The sequence below is a fragment of the Tachypleus tridentatus genome, chromosome 7 (genome assembly GCF_004210375.1).
Source record: "Tachypleus tridentatus isolate NWPU-2018 chromosome 7, ASM421037v1, whole genome shotgun sequence".
Taxonomy (NCBI): Eukaryota; Metazoa; Arthropoda; class Merostomata; order Xiphosura; family Limulidae; genus Tachypleus; species Tachypleus tridentatus.
The window spans coordinates 119,510,491-119,534,266 of record NC_134831.1 but is presented as its reverse complement, the minus strand read 5'-3'; the positions used below and the strand labels follow the sequence as shown (position 1 = coordinate 119,534,266).

The window sequence follows — 23,776 nt, the reverse complement described above, 5'->3', positions numbered from 1 at the left end:
CACCACGTGTATCAAAACCCCCATTTTAGCGTTGTAAGTCCGAAGACATACCGCTGAGCCACTGGTGGGCGTCAAAGTAGTTTCGACTGTTCTTTCTCACCACATGGGTCCCGATAAAAAAAAAATCCTTTCTTCTTGTTTGTTTTTTGGAATTTCGCACAAAGCTACTCGAGGGCTATCTGTGCTAGCCGTCCCTAATTTCGCAGGGTAAGACTAGAGGGAAGGCAGCTTGTTATCACCACCCACCGCCAACTCTTGGGCTTCTTTTTTACCAACGAATAATGGGATTGACCGTCACATTATACGCCCCTATGTTTAGCGCGACGACGATTACGAGTCGCACGCCTTACGCGCTTGGCCATGCCAGGCCATCCTGTCGTCAGACTGGGTTAAAGGAACGTGAACAAACAGTGAATATATATATTAGTTTGTTTATTAAATAAGTGTGTTTGTTTTATATTAATCAGAAAGCAATATAATTGGCTGTTTAACATTTTAAGTCCGAAGGTATATAGCTACGCCATTGTGGAACATCAGGAAAGTATTCAACGACGCATTTGTTTCATGCAGTAAAGGTGTTTTCCTGTTCATTCATTGTATAATTCTTTTTTAACAAAATGCATATACAATTTTGTGTATTAAACTAATCCACATAATTATTATTATACTTCTTGGAAGTAATATCACATATTATTACATGAACCGCCGATACAAAGTCTAAAAAAAACGTAATTATTCACTGAACATTTGGTTCACACAACTTTACTCTGGGAAACCTAATACGACGACTGTTCCAGTCAACAACTGAGAGCGAGATAACGAATTGTTCCGTTTAACTAAGGTACATCACGTCAGTAAGGAGCGCTGCTCGAGAAACAAAGAATTATTATAGTTTTTTGTGTTTTTTTTGGAATTTCGCACAAAGCTACTCGAGGGCTATCTGTGCTAGCCGTCCCTAATTTAGCAGTGTAAGACTAGAAGGAAGGCAGCTAGTCATCACCACCCACCACCAACTCTTGGGCTACTCTTTTACCAACGAAAAGTGGGATTGACCGTCACATTATACGCCCCCACGGCTGGGAGGGCGAGCATGTTTGGCGCGACGGGGATGCGAACCCGAAACCCTCAGATTACGAGTTGCACGCCTTAACCACCTGGCCATAGGAGAAAACAACGTTTCCTGCTTATCAATAAAAGTGTTAATATTCATACTAACTGTTCTGAAATACATTTTTTATTCCAAGTGGGTTTCTCGTCACCAAGAAAGCCACACAAGATTAACTGCTGCGTCTACGACGAAGAATCGAAACCTAGACTTTACGTTGTAAATCCGCAAATTTAATGTTGGACAACCAGAGAATAAACGTTTTTGTTGTTCTTTCAAAAGTGAATAATTTGAATTATAATATCTATTTACGTCGTTTGCATTATAAATTAATTTTAAATAACGATTATTACTGTTTTATTAATGAAACATGTACTTAATTATTTATTTAAGACATCAGATTAAGTATTTATATTCGGTTGGTATTTTATGACAATAAAGAGACGATTACATTCAATGATGATCTAATTATATCTGTAGTTTTACTAAAATGACCGATCCGTCATAGGCAGGTGGTTAAGGCACTTGACTTGTGATCGGATGGTCGCGGGTTCGATTCCTCGTCCCACACCCATGTTTCCCCTTTCAGCCGTAGGGGCGTTGTAATGTGATGGTCAATCCCACTTTTCGTTGGTAAAAGAGTAGCCCAAGAGTTGGCGGTGGGTGGTGAAAATAATGTAGAAGTGAATGTATATTATATTATAATTATCTTCTTCTATGTAAAATACAATAAAAATCACAGACCTGTGACTTTCAAGTTCATACACTTTGCTCTGGTCTTAATAAGGGATTTTCCATAAATCAACCCCGCAAGTCTCGAAAATAACATTATTTGTTTTTCCTACGACGTCAGGATTTGTTTACAATTCGGGGAAAAATACAACATTTGCTTAAACCAAACTATTATTATTTCGATTACCAAAATGAAAAGTTTTTATTATTATTTTGTTTGTTATGTTTGGATTTTAGAACAATCGGTAAGATTTTTCATGTCGCAATTGGTCTAGAGAAATCTATAGCCGATGGTTGCCAACATTTAAGCACAGCAAAGTGTGACCCGATGTCAATGAAAATGATTAACTTATGTAAAAGTATATGTGATTTATTATGAAAAATCCGGACGTGATTGAAAAAAAGTGGATACCATTTACGGATTCAGCGTTCAGAAATTTACGTATACATTTAAAAATTGGAAAACAATAAAACCATCGCAGACCGGTGTTATCAGAAGAAACACAAAATCAGTCTTTCTCTTGGTGTTTATTGGTTTGTTTTCGATTGTATCCTGTTCACCTGAGAGATGACAGTCAGTCTTTCTCTTGATTTTATTGGTTTGTTTTATATTGTATCCTGTTCAGGTGAGAGATGACAGTTAATCCTTCTGTTCATTTTATTGGCTTGTTTTCTATTGTATCCTGTTCACGTGAGAGATGACAGTTAGTCCTTCTGTTCATTTTATTGGTTAGTTTTCTATTGTATCCTGTTCACGTGAGAGATGACAGTTAATCCTTCTGTTCATTTTATTGACTTGTTTTCTATTGTATCCTGTTCACGTGAGAGATGACAGTCAGTCTTTCTCTTGATTTTATTGGTTTGTTTTATATTGTATCCTGTTCACGTGAGAGATGACAGTTGATCCTTCTGTTCATTTTATTGGATTGTTTTCTATTGTATCCTGTTTACGTGAGAGATGACAGTTAATCCTTCTGTTCATTTTATTGACTTGTTTTCTATTGTATCCTGTTCACGTGAGAGATGACAGTTAATTCTTCTGTTCATTTTATTGGTTCGTTTTCTATTGTATCCTGTTCACCTGAGAGATGACAGTCAGTCTTTCTCTTGATTTTATTGGTTTGTTTTCTATTGTATCCTGTTCACGTGAGAGATGACAGTCAGGGTTTTTACATGGTATTGATAACAAGAGTACAAGGTGTAAGAGAATGAATTTAATACATAGACCTCTGGTTTAATTCTGATTAAGTGTGAATTATGAGAAACTAACTCACGTTTTAAACTTTTAGCTGAACTCGTTTGATTATTCTAAAAGTGGAATACGCACAAAAGTTGGTTGTTCACACTGCAAATGGTAAATACGAATTATTTATTAAAACTTTGGCATTCTACACATCGGATGATTGTAAATAATGACAAAGTTCGATTATTTATCTGTTCATATATTTTGTTGACAAAAAATCATGATTATATTCAAACAATATTAAGTTTTAAATACGGTTAAACCTACATAAATAAGCAGGGCTAGCTAATGGCTGTTTTTATATCTTGGATATATAGGAATCTTCTAAAGAAATTATTATTAAATGGTTTATACACATATATATATATATATATGTAGAAATGTCATTGTGTAAGAAAAAAAATGAATTTTACAAGCTACTTTGCTCCTAAACAAAATATAAATAACAAAGGTATTTATTTTTATATATCAGGCTTGACAACTTGTAGTTTAAAATAATTTAAACAAGTAAGCAAAAATTTTGGCTGTGGAAAAAACATAAGAAAAAACATCGAAAACTTGACCCAACAAAGTTCCTTGGTTCACTCTGACGTCACGTCCGACTTCCTGTAGAGTTGGAATTATCTAGAAATAAATAAATAATAATAAAATCTCACAAAAGCTGTGACACAGTAATGTAACCATGAAATGTTTTGAATCCAGTAAATAACTTTAAAGTAAGTCCATATATGATGTTGTTGTTGTTAAGCCTAAAGGTACATCATGGGCCACTTACTGATTTTTAGGTTCATTTTATCAGAATGAGCGTTTCGTTTGTTGTTTATGTTGCATACTAGTAAAAACCAAGGCACGAAAGTATATAAGAAAGAATGTAAGTTATCAATACACTGGTGCCCCCTTCTGGAACGAAAAATAGATAAGAAAAGCAATGCGTTAATAATCTAATATCACGCTTTCAAAAGGCTTCACCTTAAAGAACATTCGGAAATAATAACTTTATCTTCATTCACGAACACTTCGCTGTCTTAATGATGGTTCTGGAAGTTTCTCTTGGCAATTATTTTCGCCACTTCAAAGTTCCTAAACTGAAACTTGTTTTATACGATCAGGCTTCAGGCTTTCGGAGCAGGAACTTCAAACGCATAGTTTATACATATATTCCTATAACCGTTCCTCTTGAGTAAGGTTGTTTGTTTTAATTTACAATCTCTAAATAATTATATATCGAAATTCACTCAAATATATGAGTTGGGGCAGAACCATAACTTGTGCTTCTCACATCAACCTCATCACATAATTCTATGTCCGGTAAAAATACAAATAAAAAAACTGATAACGAAAACACGATTAGTTTTTACACAACATAGAAAGCGAATTTAATGTCGGGAATAATATACAATACATTGTTGCCAATATAATAATAACCTGATGCTACAGGAACACTGTATAACAAATGTTGCAGAATGAGATGATATTCAAATTGGAGCGTGAGTTTTACTCGTTACAAATGGTACGATATTCTTACCTGTGTTATCATAACGTTTCTACCTTTCTTTATCTCTGCTGTAACCGATTGATAGACAGGTGCAAAGTTTAACAGCTTTGTTTAAAGAAATACACATACAGTCTGCCAAAATGGCTCTTGCTTTCAAAGAGGGTCAGCACCAGTTTTAACAGCACTAAACACGTATGAACTCTCACCAGCTATCTCGTTACAAACTTTCTCCAAGGTTTAACACAGGTTTAACTAATTTCTTGAATATTTTCAGATTAGCTTAACTGGAACTGCTCAGCTTTCCTCTGCTCGAATGATGAAACTTATTGAATTAGATAAAAAAAATATTATTTAGTCGTAACTGTTTTGAGCTAAGCTAATCCTATAAGGGCGTTATAATATAACGGTCATTCTCACTATTCGTTGGTAAAAGAGTAACCCGAGAGTTGGCGGTGGGTGTTGATGACTAACTGCCTTCCCTCCAAACCCCCCCCCCTACTAATAAAAAATAAAAATGAAACGATTTTCATAGTTTGGAGAACTTGACAATAAAGCCCCACTATTTGGTTTGAAGAGAGGAGTCCAAGAGTTGGCGGTTAGTGTTGTTAAATAACTGCTTTGTTTCTTTGAAATTCGGAGTGGCTAGTCCAGATAACATTTGTGTTAAACTAAACAGACTTTGTAGTTGTTTTTATTGTTTTTGTAATTTCACAAACGATTCTAAACAGAAACTTCCAGTTAATCGTTAAAACGGTCTTGTATAAGTTCGCTGTTAAACCTTAAGTGTTAAGACGCCAATAAACAAGACGACATATCGATTTACTAAAGAAACTTGTGCTTTAACCAGATCCGATCGACTAAGTTAAATGGGACTTTTACCAAGAATTACTGCTTCGTGCAGACTTAACAAACAGGCGCGAATTACATTTATCTACTCTTTTTCTGCTAGGTAAAAGGTGTAAATTGCGTAATAAATCGAGCCAGCATAATAGGAGACGCTGGTTCACACAACATTCGCTTATTTACACCCGGAATTGTTCGATCAACCACTACCGTTTGCCCGTTTCTGTTCGACGCGTATCTAGAACATCATGTCATTTCCATTCTCGATTATTATCGTACTCGAGTTACTCCAGCCAAACTTCTGAGTTTTATCAATAGAAAAAATCCTTAATTAAGTCTATTGTTTTGCTCTAAAATGCCAAACATTTCACGTTATTACTCACTATACTGTAAAAAACGTATTCTCTGTTTCTGTTGAAAGAAAAACAGTTATTTTTATTACTTTTAAGAGAACCACTTTGAATAATTTTCTTCAATGTATCACGACGAACTGTCGAGCTATAAACTTGTAAAACGTAAATGAATCCGAGTTCTTGTATGTGGATTTTGGTATCGTGTTCGTGTTGGACTCAGATGTTGCATTTTCGTTTTGATAAGTTTATGGCAGGTTTAAATACCACGTGTTTTTTTTTGTGTTTTTTTTGTGAATAAGGAGATAACTAAGTGAGTTTCAAAACTATTCTGATTTTAAACTTTAAATAAAGTTAATTACCTGCTTTTCCTTCTAATAATTTTGAACTGATGCATTGGAGGGATTTGTTTGCTTGTTTGAAGTTAAGCACAAAGCTACACAATAGGCTATCCGTGCACCACCCACTACGGGTATCGAAACCCTGTTCCCAGTGTTGTAAGTCCGCTGTGTCACTATGTATGTATGGGGTAACTAGAGGAGAACTGTTAACCAACAACGGTCATAGCTAAATCTTTGGCTACTCTAATTGAATTGTGAAATTTGACTGTAACTCTTATAACACATCCACGGACCAAAAGTGCTAAATGCAAATTTTATGTTTATGCGGTGACGGAACGCAGACCAAAGATTTTTTGAGCCACGCCCGGCGCACATTGTTAAGGTACTACAGAAAATATCGAATAAGTCCACTAGATACTTCGTGCAACTTCCAGTTAATATTGTTTTACAATACATAATAAACTGATCGTGACCTTTACATGAGTTAAGGCGTGCGACTCGTAATCTGAGGGTCGCGGGTTCGCATCCCCGTTGCGCCAAACATGCTCGCCCTTTCAGCCGTAGGGCGTTATAATGTGACTGTCAATCCCACTATTCGTTGGTAAAAGAGTAGCCCAAGAGTTGTCGGTGGGTGGTGATGACTAGCTGCCTTCCCTCTAGTCTTACACTGCTAAATTAAGGACGGCTAGCACAGATAACCCTCGAGTAGCTTTGCGCGAAATTCAAAAACAAACAAACAATTTATATGAGTTATATCTACTCTAAACTAACACCTTAGGGCTACTGAATTCAAATGAACTTTGTGATATTTTTATTACACGTATACATAAAAAGCAGCTACGCAGATGTGATTCAGTTACCTTTTCCCACTCTGTTGCATGCGATCACGGAAGATGGACAGGTCAGGCCAGTTCCCTTTGAAATGGAGGATATAGTCAGGAAGGTCAACCCCCATGGCAGCTGTAAAAACAAATTTCGTCATGTGAAACTCAGAATATTAACATCAGATACATTACACGTTAGTTTTCTGGTATACTGCATTCACATCAGCAAAATCTATATCAATATTAAGAAGGAATACGTCAGTAAAGAGACAAATTCTAATGTTTGTTAGTTACTCAGTTGGGTTTCAACGAAACGCAGTATATTTGTTATGAATTTGCTTGCGGTGTGTTATGAAATTCGTGCATTGATACTCGAAAAAAGTTGCGGTTAATTAACATCTTTATTGTAACAGTACGAGATCGAGATTTCTGTAACAGTAACAGGGAATTCTTATTCCAGAAACTGAAATCGCAAAGTTAACTTGTTTTAGGCCTAATATTAGTTAAGCCTTTATTAAGTACGAACTATAGTGGACAAAAAGAGAAAGTAATACAGTGATTTGTGTACTTTGTTTGCTTTAATTTAGTTAGGACTAAACTTTATCGAAGTTACTAAGATAAATAAACAACGTTACAATGTTATCTTACGACCTAACGTTAGACCTTTTTAACATGTTTGATAAGCTTTTATTCTATTGTTATAAAATATCTACTAAAGTATATTTACATTCGCTTTTTAAAAAATCCGTTGTAGTAAAGAGTGTTTGCATGTTCAGGAGAGGTAGAAATAAGTATTATTATAACAAATTTTAAAATCGTAGACTACTCGCTTCTTATTGACAGGATCCAAACTACTTAAATTACGTAACAAGTTGCTATGACGTCAGTGCGTGACAAATGATAGATGTTGTAGAGCATTAGATTATACAAGAGCTGAAGTTCGCCAGAAGTTAAAAATATTTTCATTGTAGAAATTAGGCCTAGACTAGCAATATGTTTTTGTTGTATATTCAAGCGAGTTCAAGCGCTGTTTTAGGTCTGTTTGTTTTGGAGTTAAACACAATGCTATACAATGCTGTGTTCCACTCGCCACGGGTATCGTTATAAGTTCGCAAACATTCCTCTGTGCCACTTAAAGACGCTAATGTGAGTTACAATATCCTAACGTTAACTACTGAAGCGAATCTAAAATTCAAATCAAATTTTAAAAACAAAATCGTAAACTCGTAGTATTTAAAACAAAATCTTAAATGGATGCCATGTTTAGTTTTTTAGTTTCGAAACGGTGTAATAATGATTCTACGATAAAAATCAGCAAGTAGGATCACAAATAGTTCTGGAAAAGTGTTCTGGAGCGTCAGCGATAAGTTTACAAACCACTGTAAATTATAATCTAGGTTTTGATACCTCGCAGTAAAAAGACTGCTGGTAGTCCATCAAGTTTTGTGCTAGAAAACAAAACAGATTCGAAAGAAAAAACATAAAAACTGTTTGTATACATCGATATGCTTTCAGATTTGTAAAAAGCCAACTAAATGTTCTGACATTTTGATGGCTCGAATGAATAGAAAATTATTTGTGTTTAATATTGCATGTTTTTCAAAATTTGTCTTGGTTAAGCCAAGTTAAAAAACAAACAAACAGTATCCAGATACTTATAAATATGAAAAATAAAATAACGTTAATACTGATATTGTTATTCACACCGAGACGAGTTATTGTAATTTTGTATTTTACAATATTGAGATTGTTATTCACACCGAGACGAGTTATTGTAATTTTGTAGTTTACAATATTGAGATTGTTATTCACACCAAGATGAGTTATTGTAACTTTGCATTTTACGGTATTGAGATTGTCATTCACACCTGGATTCCCCCGCTAGTACAGCGGTAAATCTACGGGTTTACAACGCTAGAATAAGGAGTTCGATTCCCCTCAGTGGGCTCAGCAGATAGCCCCATGTGGCTTTGTTATCAAAAAAAAAACACATACATTCACACCGAGACGAGTTATTGTAACTTTGCATTTTACAGTATTGAGATTGTTATTCACACAGAGATGAGTTATTTTATATTTTATATAACTTAAAATTGATGGGAACTTTGTAAACCACTAATGTTCATTTCAAAATTTCTAGCTGTCGAGAACTCAACTTGGAGGTTCGATATTCCTGAAGTGAAATATGTTACTTTTATTTGTTTTCCTCCCTATCGAACCACACATTTTTGCATTTCATCTCTATCATGCTACATTCAATCTAGTGTTTGACGTATACAACTGATCATCACTAAAAGGAAAATATTAAGTTTTCTAATGTTCAGCTCCTTAGTATTCAATCAATTAAATGAATGCTTTCAACTCTTTTATAGTCAACACTATGTGTCAGACGAAACCCAGAGTTTCAGCTAGCCTATAACCAACACTATGTATAAGATGGAATGTATCGTTTTAGCTAACTTATAGCTACACTGGGTGTCAAATAAAACCTAATGTTTCAGCTAACCTTTTACCAACACTATGTTTCAAATAAAACCTAACGTTTCAGTTTAGGAACTACCTTTATCTTTATTTCAGAATTAATAAAGGTCATATTTAAACTCGAGACTTAACAAAAAGTAGTTAAATACATTTGACTGTATTAAACATACTTGACACAACATTTTTTTCTCTAATCTAAATACAAATTGAAATATAGTTCAAATACAACTTACATAAAACATGACAATACACGTTTATCTTTGTTTATATCAGTTCCAGTAATAGCTAATATTATTTTATATTCTTTGTTCATTAAACAGTATTATCACCTCACAGTTTTATTTAACCGTAGCAATAAAAAATGAGTAACTAGTAAAAATTTATTGAACAATAAATACTATCTTTCAATTACCAAATACAATTGTTTACGATTTGTTTGTTTATTTTGAATTTCGCTCAAACCTACACAAGGGCTATCTGCGCTAGTCGTCCCTGATTTAGTAGTGTTAGACAAAAGGAAAGGCATCTAGTCATTACCACCCACCGTCAACTCTTTGGCTACTCTTTAACAACAAATAGAGGTATTAATCGTCACTTTATAACACCCCTACGGCTGAAAGAGCGAGCATGTTTGGTGGAACGGGAATTGTAAGTCGAGCGCCCTAAACACCCCGTCATGTTGGGCCTAATTACTTATAAAGACAGACAGGGGAGAGTAGAGTTATGAATAACTTAACACTTTACAGTGTTATTCAAGAGTAGCAGTCAAAGACCAAGGAATTCGAGTAATGTATCTTACTATCATATTAGTTATGAGTATTCAATTTATCTTCAGTCCCCTGGTGGCTTACCGGTAAGTTTAGACTAACATCAATAAAACTGAGATTTGATTACACCCCTCCAGGAACACAATGTATACAGCCCATTGTACAGCTTTGTATTAAGAAGACAACAAGATTATTTTAAATAAGGGATGTTACGATCGTTATTTTGATACATTCAAGCAGTTTATTTATTTCCTATTTCTATTATTATATTTAAGATTCACGTAACAGTATTTTACTGTAGGTATTTCATCTTGAACATTATGCATTAGTGGACTGACTGATTGATAAGGTAAGAGCTCTTTCTGTGATTGGGAGTTTTTGAAATTTATATTATAATTAGAATTCCTAAGCTGGATTGTTTAAAGTCTTGGGACTCAGGTGTCATTGTATGTAACTTTAAATTACTAACAACAGGAGAGACAACTAGCTAGCAATGCCCTTGGCCATAAGGGTTTTGTTCAACTTTGAGTAGATGACACTTGTCACCCACCTACAGCTGAAAGTAAGAAACGTGTTCAATGAGCCTGTAACGTGAACCTTCGAAACTTGTTCTACCTCTCAAAAATACAATAATAGAACAGTCCAACGTGATTCTGAATTGTCGTAGTATAAAACATGATACGTGCATAAAACACAGTCTAGCTTATATAAAAAGTTAGTATGTGTCATGTCACTTCGTGCCTGACGTAACACGATTTCTCGAAATAGGAGGAGTCACGAAAACAAAATGTATTGTTTATCCAGATAGAATAGCTCTATTAATGTTGTCTGCCCATTGCTATTTTAGGGACGGGGTACAAGAGAGCTATGAAACCTTATAAGTATTGTGAGTGTTGATATAATGAACTTAAAGTGATGACGTAGTGTGGGATCAGTTAATTTAGAACTAACTGGATAAAATGGGTGAAGAAAGTAAAAAATCGATTCAATTTTAAGCTTAGATCGTTTCTGAATTAACCTGTTTTCTGTTACGTTACCAACGTTTTTAATTAAAAAAATAAACCTCTTTAATCAACGAAGACTCTAGTTTAAGAAATCGGCAAATAGTTTTCCAGTTTTATTTTCTGTAAATTTCATTTTATTCTTTCAGTACATATATTAACAACAACATTAAATTATACTGTACGGGCTGTACTCTAGCAGCAATAATAGTGCATATCTCGTTTGAAAAAAAATAACATTTTGTTTGTTTGTATAAACTTTGAGTGTGGTCCCTAAAACATTTGTAAACTTTAACATTTCAACCAGATATTACAAAATATTCAAGATTTGATCATGTAAAAGTTACCTTAGAAAAAAGAAATCGATTGTTTTGTATTCTAGCAATTATTACTTAAACCCATTTTCGGTTGTTCATTTCAAAAACCCCTAAACATTATTACACGCTCGCTCGATGCATTTATTTTCGTTATTAAAACCAATTGACGGATGTTACCTGTTCGTTTACTTTCTTGTTTCATTCTTTGACGGAGCCGATACAAGTCAGTCTTGTCTGGAAATCGCCGAAATTCGTCCTGGAAAGGGATGCTTCCAGAAGAAAGATCATTCAAGGTTCGATCACCGTTAGAAAAACACGTAACACACTGCCAAAATACCAGGCACAGCCCAAGTCCAGTAGCAAGTTTAGTTGAAGAGACCATGTTCTAAAGAATAAAGGTAGAATTGTGTCAGCTGTAATTAATACGTATTAAGACTATTCGTTTAATTATGACGTAACCAACAAATCTGGCAACAAAACTGGTACACTGTGCACTAACTTTTCTTGTAAACGTTTCTTTGATTCGTTATTATCTCTGGAAATAGATATAAATATAATACTACCAACCAAATAGCATTTCTCAACCTCGAGGTCACAAGAACCAATACACAATTCAAAACAGAAATCCACAGAAAAGTCAGCCATACTGGATCACACATTCCCTGGGACTCAGCACATGGAAGAAAACAAAAACTCAACATATTAAGAAACCAAATAAACACAGCCACAAAACTATGTTCACAGGATAAAACATTGAAATCAACTAATTTCCTCAATAAAACCGTGGAAAAAATTATACGCATACACCTAGACCAACAACAAACAAACAACAATAAATCCCAAAATACAACAAACTACAAAACCTTATGCTGCTGCATACCATATGTTCCTGACATCAGTGAAAAAATAACCAACATTTGAATAAAACTCATAACACAACATTTCAGTAAACACTAAATTTATTCAAAAACCAGGTACAAAACTAAAGTTCATACTATGTAAAAACTATACTGACAAACACAACACCAACATTATTTATAAAATACAATGTAACAACTGTCACTACTTCTGTATTGGAGAAACAAGAAGAAAAATAGAAACAAGATTCAAAGAACACAAAAAAATACTTTCACATGTTTTTGAACACTGCAAATCAAATAAACACAACATAACCATAGAAAACAACCAGATTTTAAGTAGTGAAACAAATATAAACAAACACAAAATCGAAGAAGCCCTACTTATACAACAAATCAAATAAAAATTGAACCTAATAACCTAAGATCTATCTGCAACGCCCTCTGTAATCCCGTACCAGTTTTTACTCTCGTCCCTAAGGCATGTGTCCGGCATCGGTAAGTTGCAAATTCTCTTTGTCAACCTAAAGATGACCCATGAAATTCGAAACGTTATTCTCTACTTTATTTTAATAAAAGTTTTAATACCCATAACAGCTATCTTGAGATACATTTTTACTTCGGTCTAGGGGAAGTGTACTTCAGCTAGTTATATAATATATTATTTCAAATGTTATATAAAACGTATATCTTCGTTTTCAAATTTTTTTGAAACTGAATTCTTTATATTATTACATCTTTAAACGTTGTTTATTTCTACACTCATGGTCCCCTCATGGCCAGGTAGTTGAGGCACTTGACTTGTAATCTGGGGTTCGCTGGTTCGAATCCCCATCACACCAAACATGCTCACCATTTCAGCCCTGGAAGCGTTCTAAAGTGACGCTCAATCCCACTATTTGTTGGTAAAAGAGTAGCCCAAGAGTTGGCGGTGAGTAATGATGACTCGCTCCCTTGCCTTTAATTTTACACTTCTACATTGGGGACGGCTAGCGCAGATAGCCCTCGTGTAGCTTTGCGCGAAATTAAACAACCAAACTAAAACCAATCTAACCTCACATTTATTGGATTCCAATAACAATTTCCAACGTTTATAGTGATTCTTATACGATAAACTCTTACAAGTAGATAATAAGCATCCAAATGTAGAAGATCAGACAATATTAATAAGAAATAGTTCTTCATTGTGTGTATGTTATTAGATCAGACAATATTAATAAGAAATAGTTCTTCATTGTGTGTATGTTATTAACACTTGCATACTCTTTGTCGTATCCCATATTGACTCTCGGGTCGCGCGCAGTTAGGGCGCTTCACGCGCAGTCTGTAAGTCACCGGTTCGATTCCTCATCACATCAAACATGTTAGACCTTTCAGCCATGGAGGGACGTTATAATGTTTAGTCATTCCCACTTTTCGTTGGTAAAAAGAGTTCTTGGTGGGTGTTCGTGATTGTCTGCTCTCCTTCTAATTTTTCGCTGCTAAACTAGGAACAGGCAGATTCCTCTGTTGTAGTTTTACGCTTACCTATATAATTCAGCTCGACGATTGTGTCTAGGCACACAACACCAACACCATGTCAACAACTACATAAATACAAACCAAGCTTCATTCTCACCAGGATTCCCCGGCGAGACACTAGAAGCATACTCAAATTCAATCAATAGAAAAATAACCACAACCGAACTAAAGATTAATATCAAAAACTTGAAGAACACTTCCCCCGGACATGACCAAATACCAAATATTATTCTCAAAAAAAGTTCCACTCTCCTACTACAACACCTCACAAACATCATGAACATTTCACTAGCGACCGGGTATTACCCTGACACGTGGAAAAAAGCCATCATAACAATGATCCCCAAGAAACAAACTTACAGAACAAATCCAGCTAATTTCCGCCCCATCAGTCTGTTAAGCTGTCTTGGCAAACTGATGGAGAGAATTATCTCCAATCGTCTCCTCCATTTTTGCGAATCAAACAACATCCTTCCAGAATCTCAAAATGCCTCCAGAAAAAATAGACAAACAACAGATCACCTAACACGACTCACCGAATCAATCTACAAAGCTTACAACAACAATCAAGTAACCATCGACAGCGTTTGGCACAACGCCATCAGATACAAACTAAATCACCTACAAATAAATCCTACGATAGTCAAATGGATTTCAAATTTTTTAACCAATAGAACAGCACAAGTAAAAGTCAATAAAACCATATCAAAATTATTTAATATAACGGCAGGAGTGCCCCAAGGATCAGTCCTCTCTCCACTTCTATACATAATTTTCGTCAGTGACATACCTTTTCCAAATCTAACATACACACACAATTCACAATACGCAGACGACATCGCAATCTGGAGCACCTCCAGAAACCCAGTAATGGCCATGTCTCGCGTACAAGAATCACTAAACAACGTCTCAACATGGAGCAACAAGTGGAGGGTCGTGTTAAATCCGACAAAAACACAAGCAATCACCTTCTATAGAAAACTAAAGAAGCAAAGAAAAAATCTAGAAAAATAAAACTATCACTTGGAAACACAACCATTAACATGAGCAAAACATCACATTCCTTGGCGTCACTTTCGACACAAAACTAACATGGAAAAAACACATAAACAATATACACTCATCAATCAGAAAAAGGATTTCATATCTAAAGACTATAACCGGTAAACAATCGAAATGCGCACCGAACACCATTATACAAATATACAAGGCTTACATCCGTCCACTAATAGAGTACGGATGTCAAGTAACATACAATATGTCAAACAACACACTCCAAAAAATCCAAGTACAACAAAACAAAATATTAAAATCCGCATTCAGTTTACCATCTTTTACGCCAACAAATTATCTACACCAAATTAGTAATTTACCAACTATAAGAGATAGAATAACAGAACTTTCTCTCAAATATTATCTAAAAGCAGAAAATAGAAACAAACTAACGGCATCACTACACAAATTATCAAGTGCACCAACAAAATACATATCACCTTACAACATATTTCAAGAATCACAATCCACTCAACAAAGAATCTAAATAAATAAAATCTATGTTATTAACATGAATTCCTTTTTTTCAGGTACAGGGCACACGACAGGCAAAACTTTCGGCGCCTGTCGTGTGAAAGTGGTTTTCTCGGGGCACTCCCGTTTCCCCCCACATCAAAATCTTCAGGCATTGGATTTCTAGATCCCAGCCTAGGCAACCTTTTTGCCAGACCCAGAAGCGGGCCGTTTGATTTGATCTGAATTTGAATGAATTACATTCACGTTCACATCTGCCCAACTTTTTTCTTTTCGAGACAGGTCCCGGCCTTTCTTTCCACTGCTGCCTTTGCCTCCACCCAAAAGAACATTTAGTGAGACATTCTCCACCAAAAAAGTCAAGAATAATAACGATAATTAATTTATTAAAATAATAATAATAAAAAAAAACACCACTTAATCTTAATAACAATCCACGAAAGGGGACGAAGAGGAACTACAAAGTTCCTGAACACCCCAGTTGGAGAGAGAACTCTTCTGATTTCTCTCTCACTAAACTGAACCCCTGCCACGGTAGTTTAGTTTAGTTGTAGTTTAGTTTAGTTTAGTGTCTAGGCTCAGGTACTAACAGACTAAACTAAAAGTTGTCTACTTACCACTAAATAATAAGACAGTTTGCAATTACCGTTGGGTTTAAGTGAAAGGAAATACTTTATGTTTGAAAGCTCAAAACTTATTCAAATAAAAATGGTCCTTCAAAATAGTCTGTTCCTTTGTGAAAACTAAACATACAGTATTACAATAACATGTTAAAATGTTTCTAATTGTTTTCGTTTTCTTATCTTTCGAATGTTTCTTAATGTATTTAGTTTGTTCATTGGTTTTGGAATTGTCTCTTCCTATATTTAGGCCTGGCATGCCCAGGTGGTTAAGGCGCTCTACTCGAAATACGCGAGTTCGAATCCCCGTCGCACCAAACATGCTTGCCCTTTCAGTTGTGGGGGTGTTAAAATGTGACGGTCAATCCCACTATTCGTTGGTAAAAGTGTAGCCCAAGAGTTGGCTGTGGGTGGTGATGACTAGCTGCCTTCCTTCTAGTCTTACACTGATAAAGTAGGGACGGCTAGCGCTTTCCTCTAGTCTTACACTGATAAAGTAGGGACGGCTAGCGCAGATAGCCCTCTTGTAGCTTTACGCGAAACTAAAAACAAACAAAACTTTCTATATTTAGGTTATTAACTGATCATGAAAAGTTTCTATTTATCTTTAGCTTGTTAGAAGGTTAAATAAATGTTTATAATTATTTTTGATTTGTTAACTGATCATAAAATTGTTTGTAATTATCTCATATTGTTAACAATAAATGTTTATAATTATTTTTGATTTGTTAACTGATCATAAAATTGTTTGTAATTATCTCATATTGTTAACAATAAAGGTTTATAATTATTTTTGATTTGTTAACTGATCATAAAATTGTTTGTAATTATCTCATATTGTTAACTCTAGAATGAATAGATTAGCTAAATAATATTTTTTTTTTAATTAAATAACGTTAAGCCTAATCATGTATTTTAGAATTCGTTGTGTATAAAACAATAAAACTACCTGATGTCTGAGAGCAATTATTACTTATTATAAAATGTTTTAGCATTTTATCGAGAAATGCAACTTTGAACACAGCCTTCTAATTATATGATTTAATTTTAAACAAACTTGTTTTAAAGGTCTATAAGACAGTTTTACATAAAACTATTTAGAAAATTTGATTTATTTGTTTATATGCATAATAGACATAAACTTTGTAATTCAGATTTGCATACCAAACCATGTAACAGATAAATGCGTGTTGTTTATAACCTGAAGATGTGGGAAGATAAACGTTCATAAGCTGAAGATGTGGGAAGATAAACGTTCATAAGCTGAAGATGTGAGAAGATAAGTGAGACTTGTTCATAATCTGTACATCATGCATTAGTTTATTCGTCTAGTACGACGGTTTTTTAAAAATTAAAATCATTATATTTAATTATTCTTAATAAGTTTAAGTGAATTTGCTCGTACAGTTAAATTTTCGAAGAGTTAAATAACAAAAATATTTTTAAATGAACGTTTAAATCGTTTATCCCCGAATTTCGAACATGAAAATATTTCGCAATAAAAATATTCAGTTCATTTTTAGTATAATATAAAAAGGAAAAAAACAAAACAAATACTTTTAAGAGTAAAATAATCACGAAACTAGAAAATTGGCAAAAACTGCTTGACCAAGACGTCACACAGTATGTACGTTTTCTTATAACAAAGCCACATCGGGCTATCTGCTGATGATCAAGACGTCACACAGTATGTACGTTTTCTTATACCAATGCCACATCGGGCTATCTGCTGACACAAGTTACAGTAACGTCAATACATCATAAGACTATTTTGACTTTCTGACCACTTGCCATGGAAAGAAATGTGATTTCCATTTTTATTTGTGCTCGTCAATGCATTTTACTGTATCATTTTCTTTTGTAATAAGAATAACCTTCGTATGGCCCGAGTCTAAACTGTTAAGAAAAATAATAATAGGAAACCAGAACTTTCATTCTTCGAAGTACCCCGCTTGTACAGCAATAAGTCTACAGATTTACAACCCTGAAATCAGGGATTCGATTCCCCTCGGTGGACACGGCAGACAGCCCAATATGACTTTGCTGTAAGAAAACACATGTTTTTTGAATTATTATGTTATTAGATGTTTAAGTATATTAACTTACTTTTCAAGTGTTAAAGAGCGTGAATGTCGCTTTCTTTTTTAAAAATATAATTACAGAGTTATGCTTTATAGAATGTTCTGTTTTTACTTTAGATCTAACTTATATTTTACCAAAATGTGAGAGGATTAACTCATTACGTTATACGATAACCAATAGATATCCTGTTTATGTTATATCATTACTAATAGACTCCCCTCATAACGTTATATGACAATCAATAGATATCCTGTTTATGTTATACCAGTTTTAGTAAATTCACCTGATAATGTTTTATGACAATCAATAGATATCCTGTTTATGTTATACCAGTTTTAGTAAATTCACCTGATAATGTTTTATGACAATCAGTAGATATCCTGTTTATGTTATACCAGTTTTAGTAAATTCACCTGGTAATGTTTAATGACAATCAGTAGATATCCTGTTTATAATATACTAGTTTTAGTAAATTCACCTGGTAATGTTTAATGACAATCAGTAAATATCCTGTTTATGTTATACTAGTTTTAGTAAATTCACCTGGTAATGTTTAATGACAATCAGTAAATATCCTGTTTATGTTATACTAGTTTTAGTAAATTCACCTGGTAATGTTTAATGACAATTAGTAGATATTCTGTTTGTTATACCATCACTAGTAGATTCGCTTCGTTTACGTTATATTAAAGGTACATTAGGTGTTAACTTTGTCTTCGTTCGTTACATTTTAAATAGAAGAATTAACAGAAAACTGGACACATATACTGATTTTTTTTTCAAATTCCATGTGTATTAAACAGATACAAAAGGACAGAAAATCTGAACACCAGATGCTGTTTTACTTGGTTTAATACATTCTGAACAGAGAAATTTTCGGAAAAACTGGCACTAGTTGCTTATTGTTTTTCTTATTCAAAATATTCTAAAAAGATTAATAAACAGGAAAAACTGGACAATAGAAATTGACTACTTGTACAGTCATCGACAACGTTCAGTTGAAAATCACAAGCGCTCCTATGGGTTAAGTGATACATAGACTACACGTGTCACTGAGAAATAGTTCAATTGGTTTTAAACTCAAATATGTATATATATCTATATATGTTTGTGCGCTCATAAGTGTCCTTCTAAATGTTTATGATAATTTTCTCTAATATAAATAATAATTATGTCTTGAAAAACAAGTGAAACTCTCAGTACATATATAAGAATATACTTACATTAGTGGAACCACCTAATTTACTCTTTAAAACCGAAACTTACAGGTGTGAACTGACCCACCGAAACACCCGGAACAATACGTAAAAAAATAGGTTAATGCCCTCTGCACAATGGAAATACAACTATTTGTCTATTTCTATCATATTAACATTTAAATTAACATGCGAGCTAATTCAACCAATGGTGACGTGTAGCGAAAATGATCTACTTTCAATATTTTGGTTGAAGACTTTACCTCCTATCTTGTGTCAGGTGTGCGACTAGACTTTTAACGTTAAATTAAATATACTCTTTTAATACGTATCTTTGCTACTTTCATGGTAAAGTTGTAAGCTCCTGCTAGTTTGTTTTTCCGTAGTATCCCGTAGTCTTGTCCGCTTCTATTTCATTATGATATAAGTTTTCAATATCTTGCTAGCTACCACAAACAAACAATAAGTTATTGTAGTTTAGAGTTCAATAAAGTCAGCTCTAATGATTGCTCAGAGCAAATCAACTGAGACAAGTAACAATGAACGAATAGAGTCTAATTTATAGGTTAGCGTTTTTTTTTCCAAAAGACTTCGTACTGAATGTCTGAGAAGCTCGAACATGTCGCTTTTAAAAGCCTTTGTAACATAGAAAACGATAGAATGTTATTAAACAGAAACGTTTTATCACTGATTTAGAAATTAATGTCAGGTATGATCTGAACAAAAACTATCAAAGCCTTTACAAAGAAATGCTAAATTAAAGATTTGTAAAGGACAATAGATCGGTTACCAAGAACAACTACTTACTGAAGACCACTTGCTGTTAACACCAAACTCTTAAGTTAAGTTTTTCACCTCTCTCGACCTTTGTAAGTCCGGCGACTTTTCCTCCTTTCTTCTTAAAGGTAGGTGATATTTGACCAAATATTTGGAAGAAAAGGTTGACTCTGACGTTCTGTCCTGCTGAGTGGCAAAGCAAGAAGATGAGTTTTTGAGGCTGAAGCTCTTGTATTTATATAGTTTAGCAAAGATATTTTTTTATAAGCACTGCCCACGTGCTGGAGGAGTAGTATCCAATTACACGGCGCCAATTGCAATACGTCACGAGTAGTTATCCAATAGGCAAGCAGTTAAGAAGAAAGGTGTAAGAGAGAGTTGAATTGCACGTGATGTTTCCTGAAATAATATAAAAAATAGCGTATTATAAGATACGAAATCGACAACAATATCATTGTTTAACAAAACACCTCCATGTTGGTTCTTAAGTATGTATTACATTTTTAGCGCCTTCGTTACACAACATTAACTAATTTAGAACGTTTTTATATTCTTCTTTATATTCCTAGGGCCTGGCATGGCCTAGTGCGCTTCGTAATCTGAGGGTTGCGGGTTCGCGCCCGAGTCGCGCCAAACATGCTCGCCCTCCCAGCCGTGGGGGCGTTATAATGTGACGGTCAATCCCACTTTTCGTTGGTAAAAGAGTAGCCCAAGAGTTGGCGGTGGGTGGTGATGACTAGCTGCCTTCCCTCTAGTCTTACACTGCTAAATTAGGGACGGCTAGCACAGATAGCCCTCGTGTAGCTTTGTGCGAAATTCCAAAAACAATCTTTATATTCCGCAGACAATTTGTTTTCACTACAAGCTAAACCATCATACAATAGATGACACCCTGAAGCAAATGAAGTTTCATTCCTTTTATATCACCAGAAACACGTCTCTAAACTAGTCTTAGTGCTAATAAAATTGTTTTTTTAAATATTTTACGTGAATCACGAATGCATGTTTGGTATCATTTTGATTACTGTATCGTTCCTCGATTAATTAAAACAATGGATCTTAAACTAATACTGTTCATATGAACATTTTTTTGGTTCTATTAGATGTTGTATTTTTAAAAAGAATATTAAGAATTATTATTGTTTTTATTTGCTATTTATTAAGTGTATGTAATACGTAAGCGTCATTTTCTACGAATCTACCAAGAAACAACGTTTTTTATAATTGTACTAATTTTATCTATTTGTATAGAACAGGAAAATAAATATTAAAAATAAATAAATGCAAACTGCAAAACAACGAGGTACATATTAAAAACAGGGGTACAAGTTGTAAAGAAATAAATATTAAAAACAGGGGTACAAGCGGTAAAGAAATACATATTAAAAAACAGGGGTACAAGTTGTAAAGAAATACATATTAAAAACAGGGGTACAAGTTGTAAAGAAATACATATTAAAACAGGGGTACAAGTTGTAAAGAAATACATATTAAAAACAGGGGTACAAGCGGTAAAGAAATACATATTAAAAAACAGGGGTACAAGTTGTAAAGAAATACATATTAAAACAGGGGTACAAGTTGTAAAGAAATACATATTAAAAACAGGGGTACAAGTTGTAAAGAAATACATATTAAAAACAGGGGTACAAGTTGTAAAGAAATACATATTAAAACAGGGGTACAAGTTGTAAAGAAATACATATTAAAAACAGGGGTACAAGTTGTGAAGAAATACATATTAAAATAGGGGTACAAGTTGTAAAGAAATACATATTGAAAATAAAAATACAGTCTGAATACAGGGCTACAAATTTGAAAAAATTGCGTATAAAAATTAACAACTAAATTTGTATAATAAAGTGATAATATAAATGTTCCGTTATATAGAGGCAACAGTTACATAGAGGCAACTGTTATACAGAGGCAATTCTTATATAGAGGCACCTATTATATAGAGGCACCTGTTATACAGAGGCAACAGTTATATAGAGGCAACTGTTATATAGAAGCAACTGTTATATAGAAGCACCTGTTATATAGATGCAACTGTTATATAGAGGCAACAGTAATATATAGGCAACTGACAACCAAGCTTATGTCATTTTTATGTTAAACGCGATATAAATTTATACCTTCTGTAACATGAGTGAGTATTTTTGCCCAAACCTTTTATTTTTCTACAATATGAATGTTTTTATATTCAGAATAACATGAGGAAGGATTCACTTGAAATTCGTTGTTGTTTTCTCTGTTACTCAGAGTTATTTGTAATTTCTCCAAACAAGCCCTTCCTAGTATTGTGTTTCGACCAAAGCTGTCCTGTTGTGCGTTATACACACACACACACACACACAAAAGAAAAGTGTTTGTGAACGTTGTTTGTTAATATGCTGTTGTCTCTCTCTGGGACGGTCCGACATGGCCAGGTGGTTAAGGCACTCGACTCGTAATCCGAGGGTCTCAAATTCGAATTCCCGTCACACCAAACATGCTCGCCATTTCAGCCGTGGGACCGTTATATTGTGACGGTCAATCCCACTATTCTCTCGTAAGAGAGTACCTTAAGAGATGACGGCGGGTGGTGATGACTAGCTGCCTTCCCTCTAGTCTTACACTGCTAAATAAGGGACGGCTAGCGCAGATAGCACTCGAGTAACTATGCGCGAAATTAAAAAAAAACAAGCAAACAAAGTCTATAGGGACAACGTTAAGTCTGTGAAATTACAAAGCTAAAATCAGGAGCTCAATGCTCCTCGTTGGACACGCGATGTGGCTTTGCTATAAAAGACATATGGTTATCACTCATCATGAACCAGCTTTTTAACACGAGTTCATAAAGAACAACACGTTTTCGTTCCTACGCGAGAAGCCGATACTCTAGGTTAGTATTCCAAATGAATTTGGTTCGGCATGGCCAGGTGGATAAGGCACTCGACTCGTAATCTGAGGGTCGCGGGTTCGAATCCCCATCACACCAAACATGCTCGCCCTTTCTGTCGTGGGGGAGTTATAATATGACAGTCAATCCCACTATTCGGTGGTAAAAGAGTAGCCCAAAAGTTGGCTTCCCTCTAGTCTTACACTGCTACATTAGGGATGGCTAGCACATATACCCTTCGTGTAGCTTTGCGCAAAATTCAAAACAAATAAAACAAATCAAATAAGTTTATATTGTTATTAGTTAAGATTCGGTCCTGCAATATTCTATTATAACATAGATAGTTTACTATACAGCATGATTCAAGTGGAACCAGTTTACTACGCAGCATGATTCAAGTAGAACCCTGAAATTGAAGAGAATGGGGATTTTTATGGTGATTTGTTAGTTAGTTTGTTTTGAGGGCTATCTGCGCTAGCCGTCCCTAACTTACCTTTGAAATACAAGAGGAAAGACAACAAGTAAACAACATCCACCGTCAAATCTTGGATTAAACCTTTACTAACGAACAGTGGGATAGACCATCAAATACCAACGCGCTCACGGCTGGCAGAACGAGTATGTTCGGTGGAATTCGAACTCTTTACCGGTCGAGCGCCCTAATCACTAGATACCACACAAACAAAGAGGAATGACACAACTCGAGACAAACTTTCCAGAAAGATCCCTGTATTGAGCATCAGTTTTTTGTGCAATGTTCACTCTCACTGTAAGACAAACGTAGAAGATAACTTTATTAATAATCGTAACTTAATT

At 34.5% G+C, this 23,776-nt stretch overlaps 1 protein-coding gene across 1 annotated transcript; it reads right to left on the bottom strand.

Moving 5' to 3' along the window:
• Positions 1–3,189: 3,189 nt before the first annotated feature.
• LOC143256488 (uncharacterized) lies at positions 3,190–20,287 on the bottom strand. Its single transcript, XM_076513777.1, has 4 exons — positions 20,110–20,287; positions 11,677–11,884; positions 6,970–7,069; positions 3,190–3,704 (listed from the first exon to the last, which is right to left on the bottom strand). Exons 2-4 carry the CDS (start codon positions 11,879–11,881, stop codon positions 3,701–3,703), a joined length of 309 nt encoding a protein of 102 aa, XP_076369892.1. The 5' UTR covers positions 11,882–11,884; positions 20,110–20,287; the 3' UTR covers positions 3,190–3,700.
• Between the last annotated feature and the right edge of the window lie 3,489 nt (positions 20,288–23,776).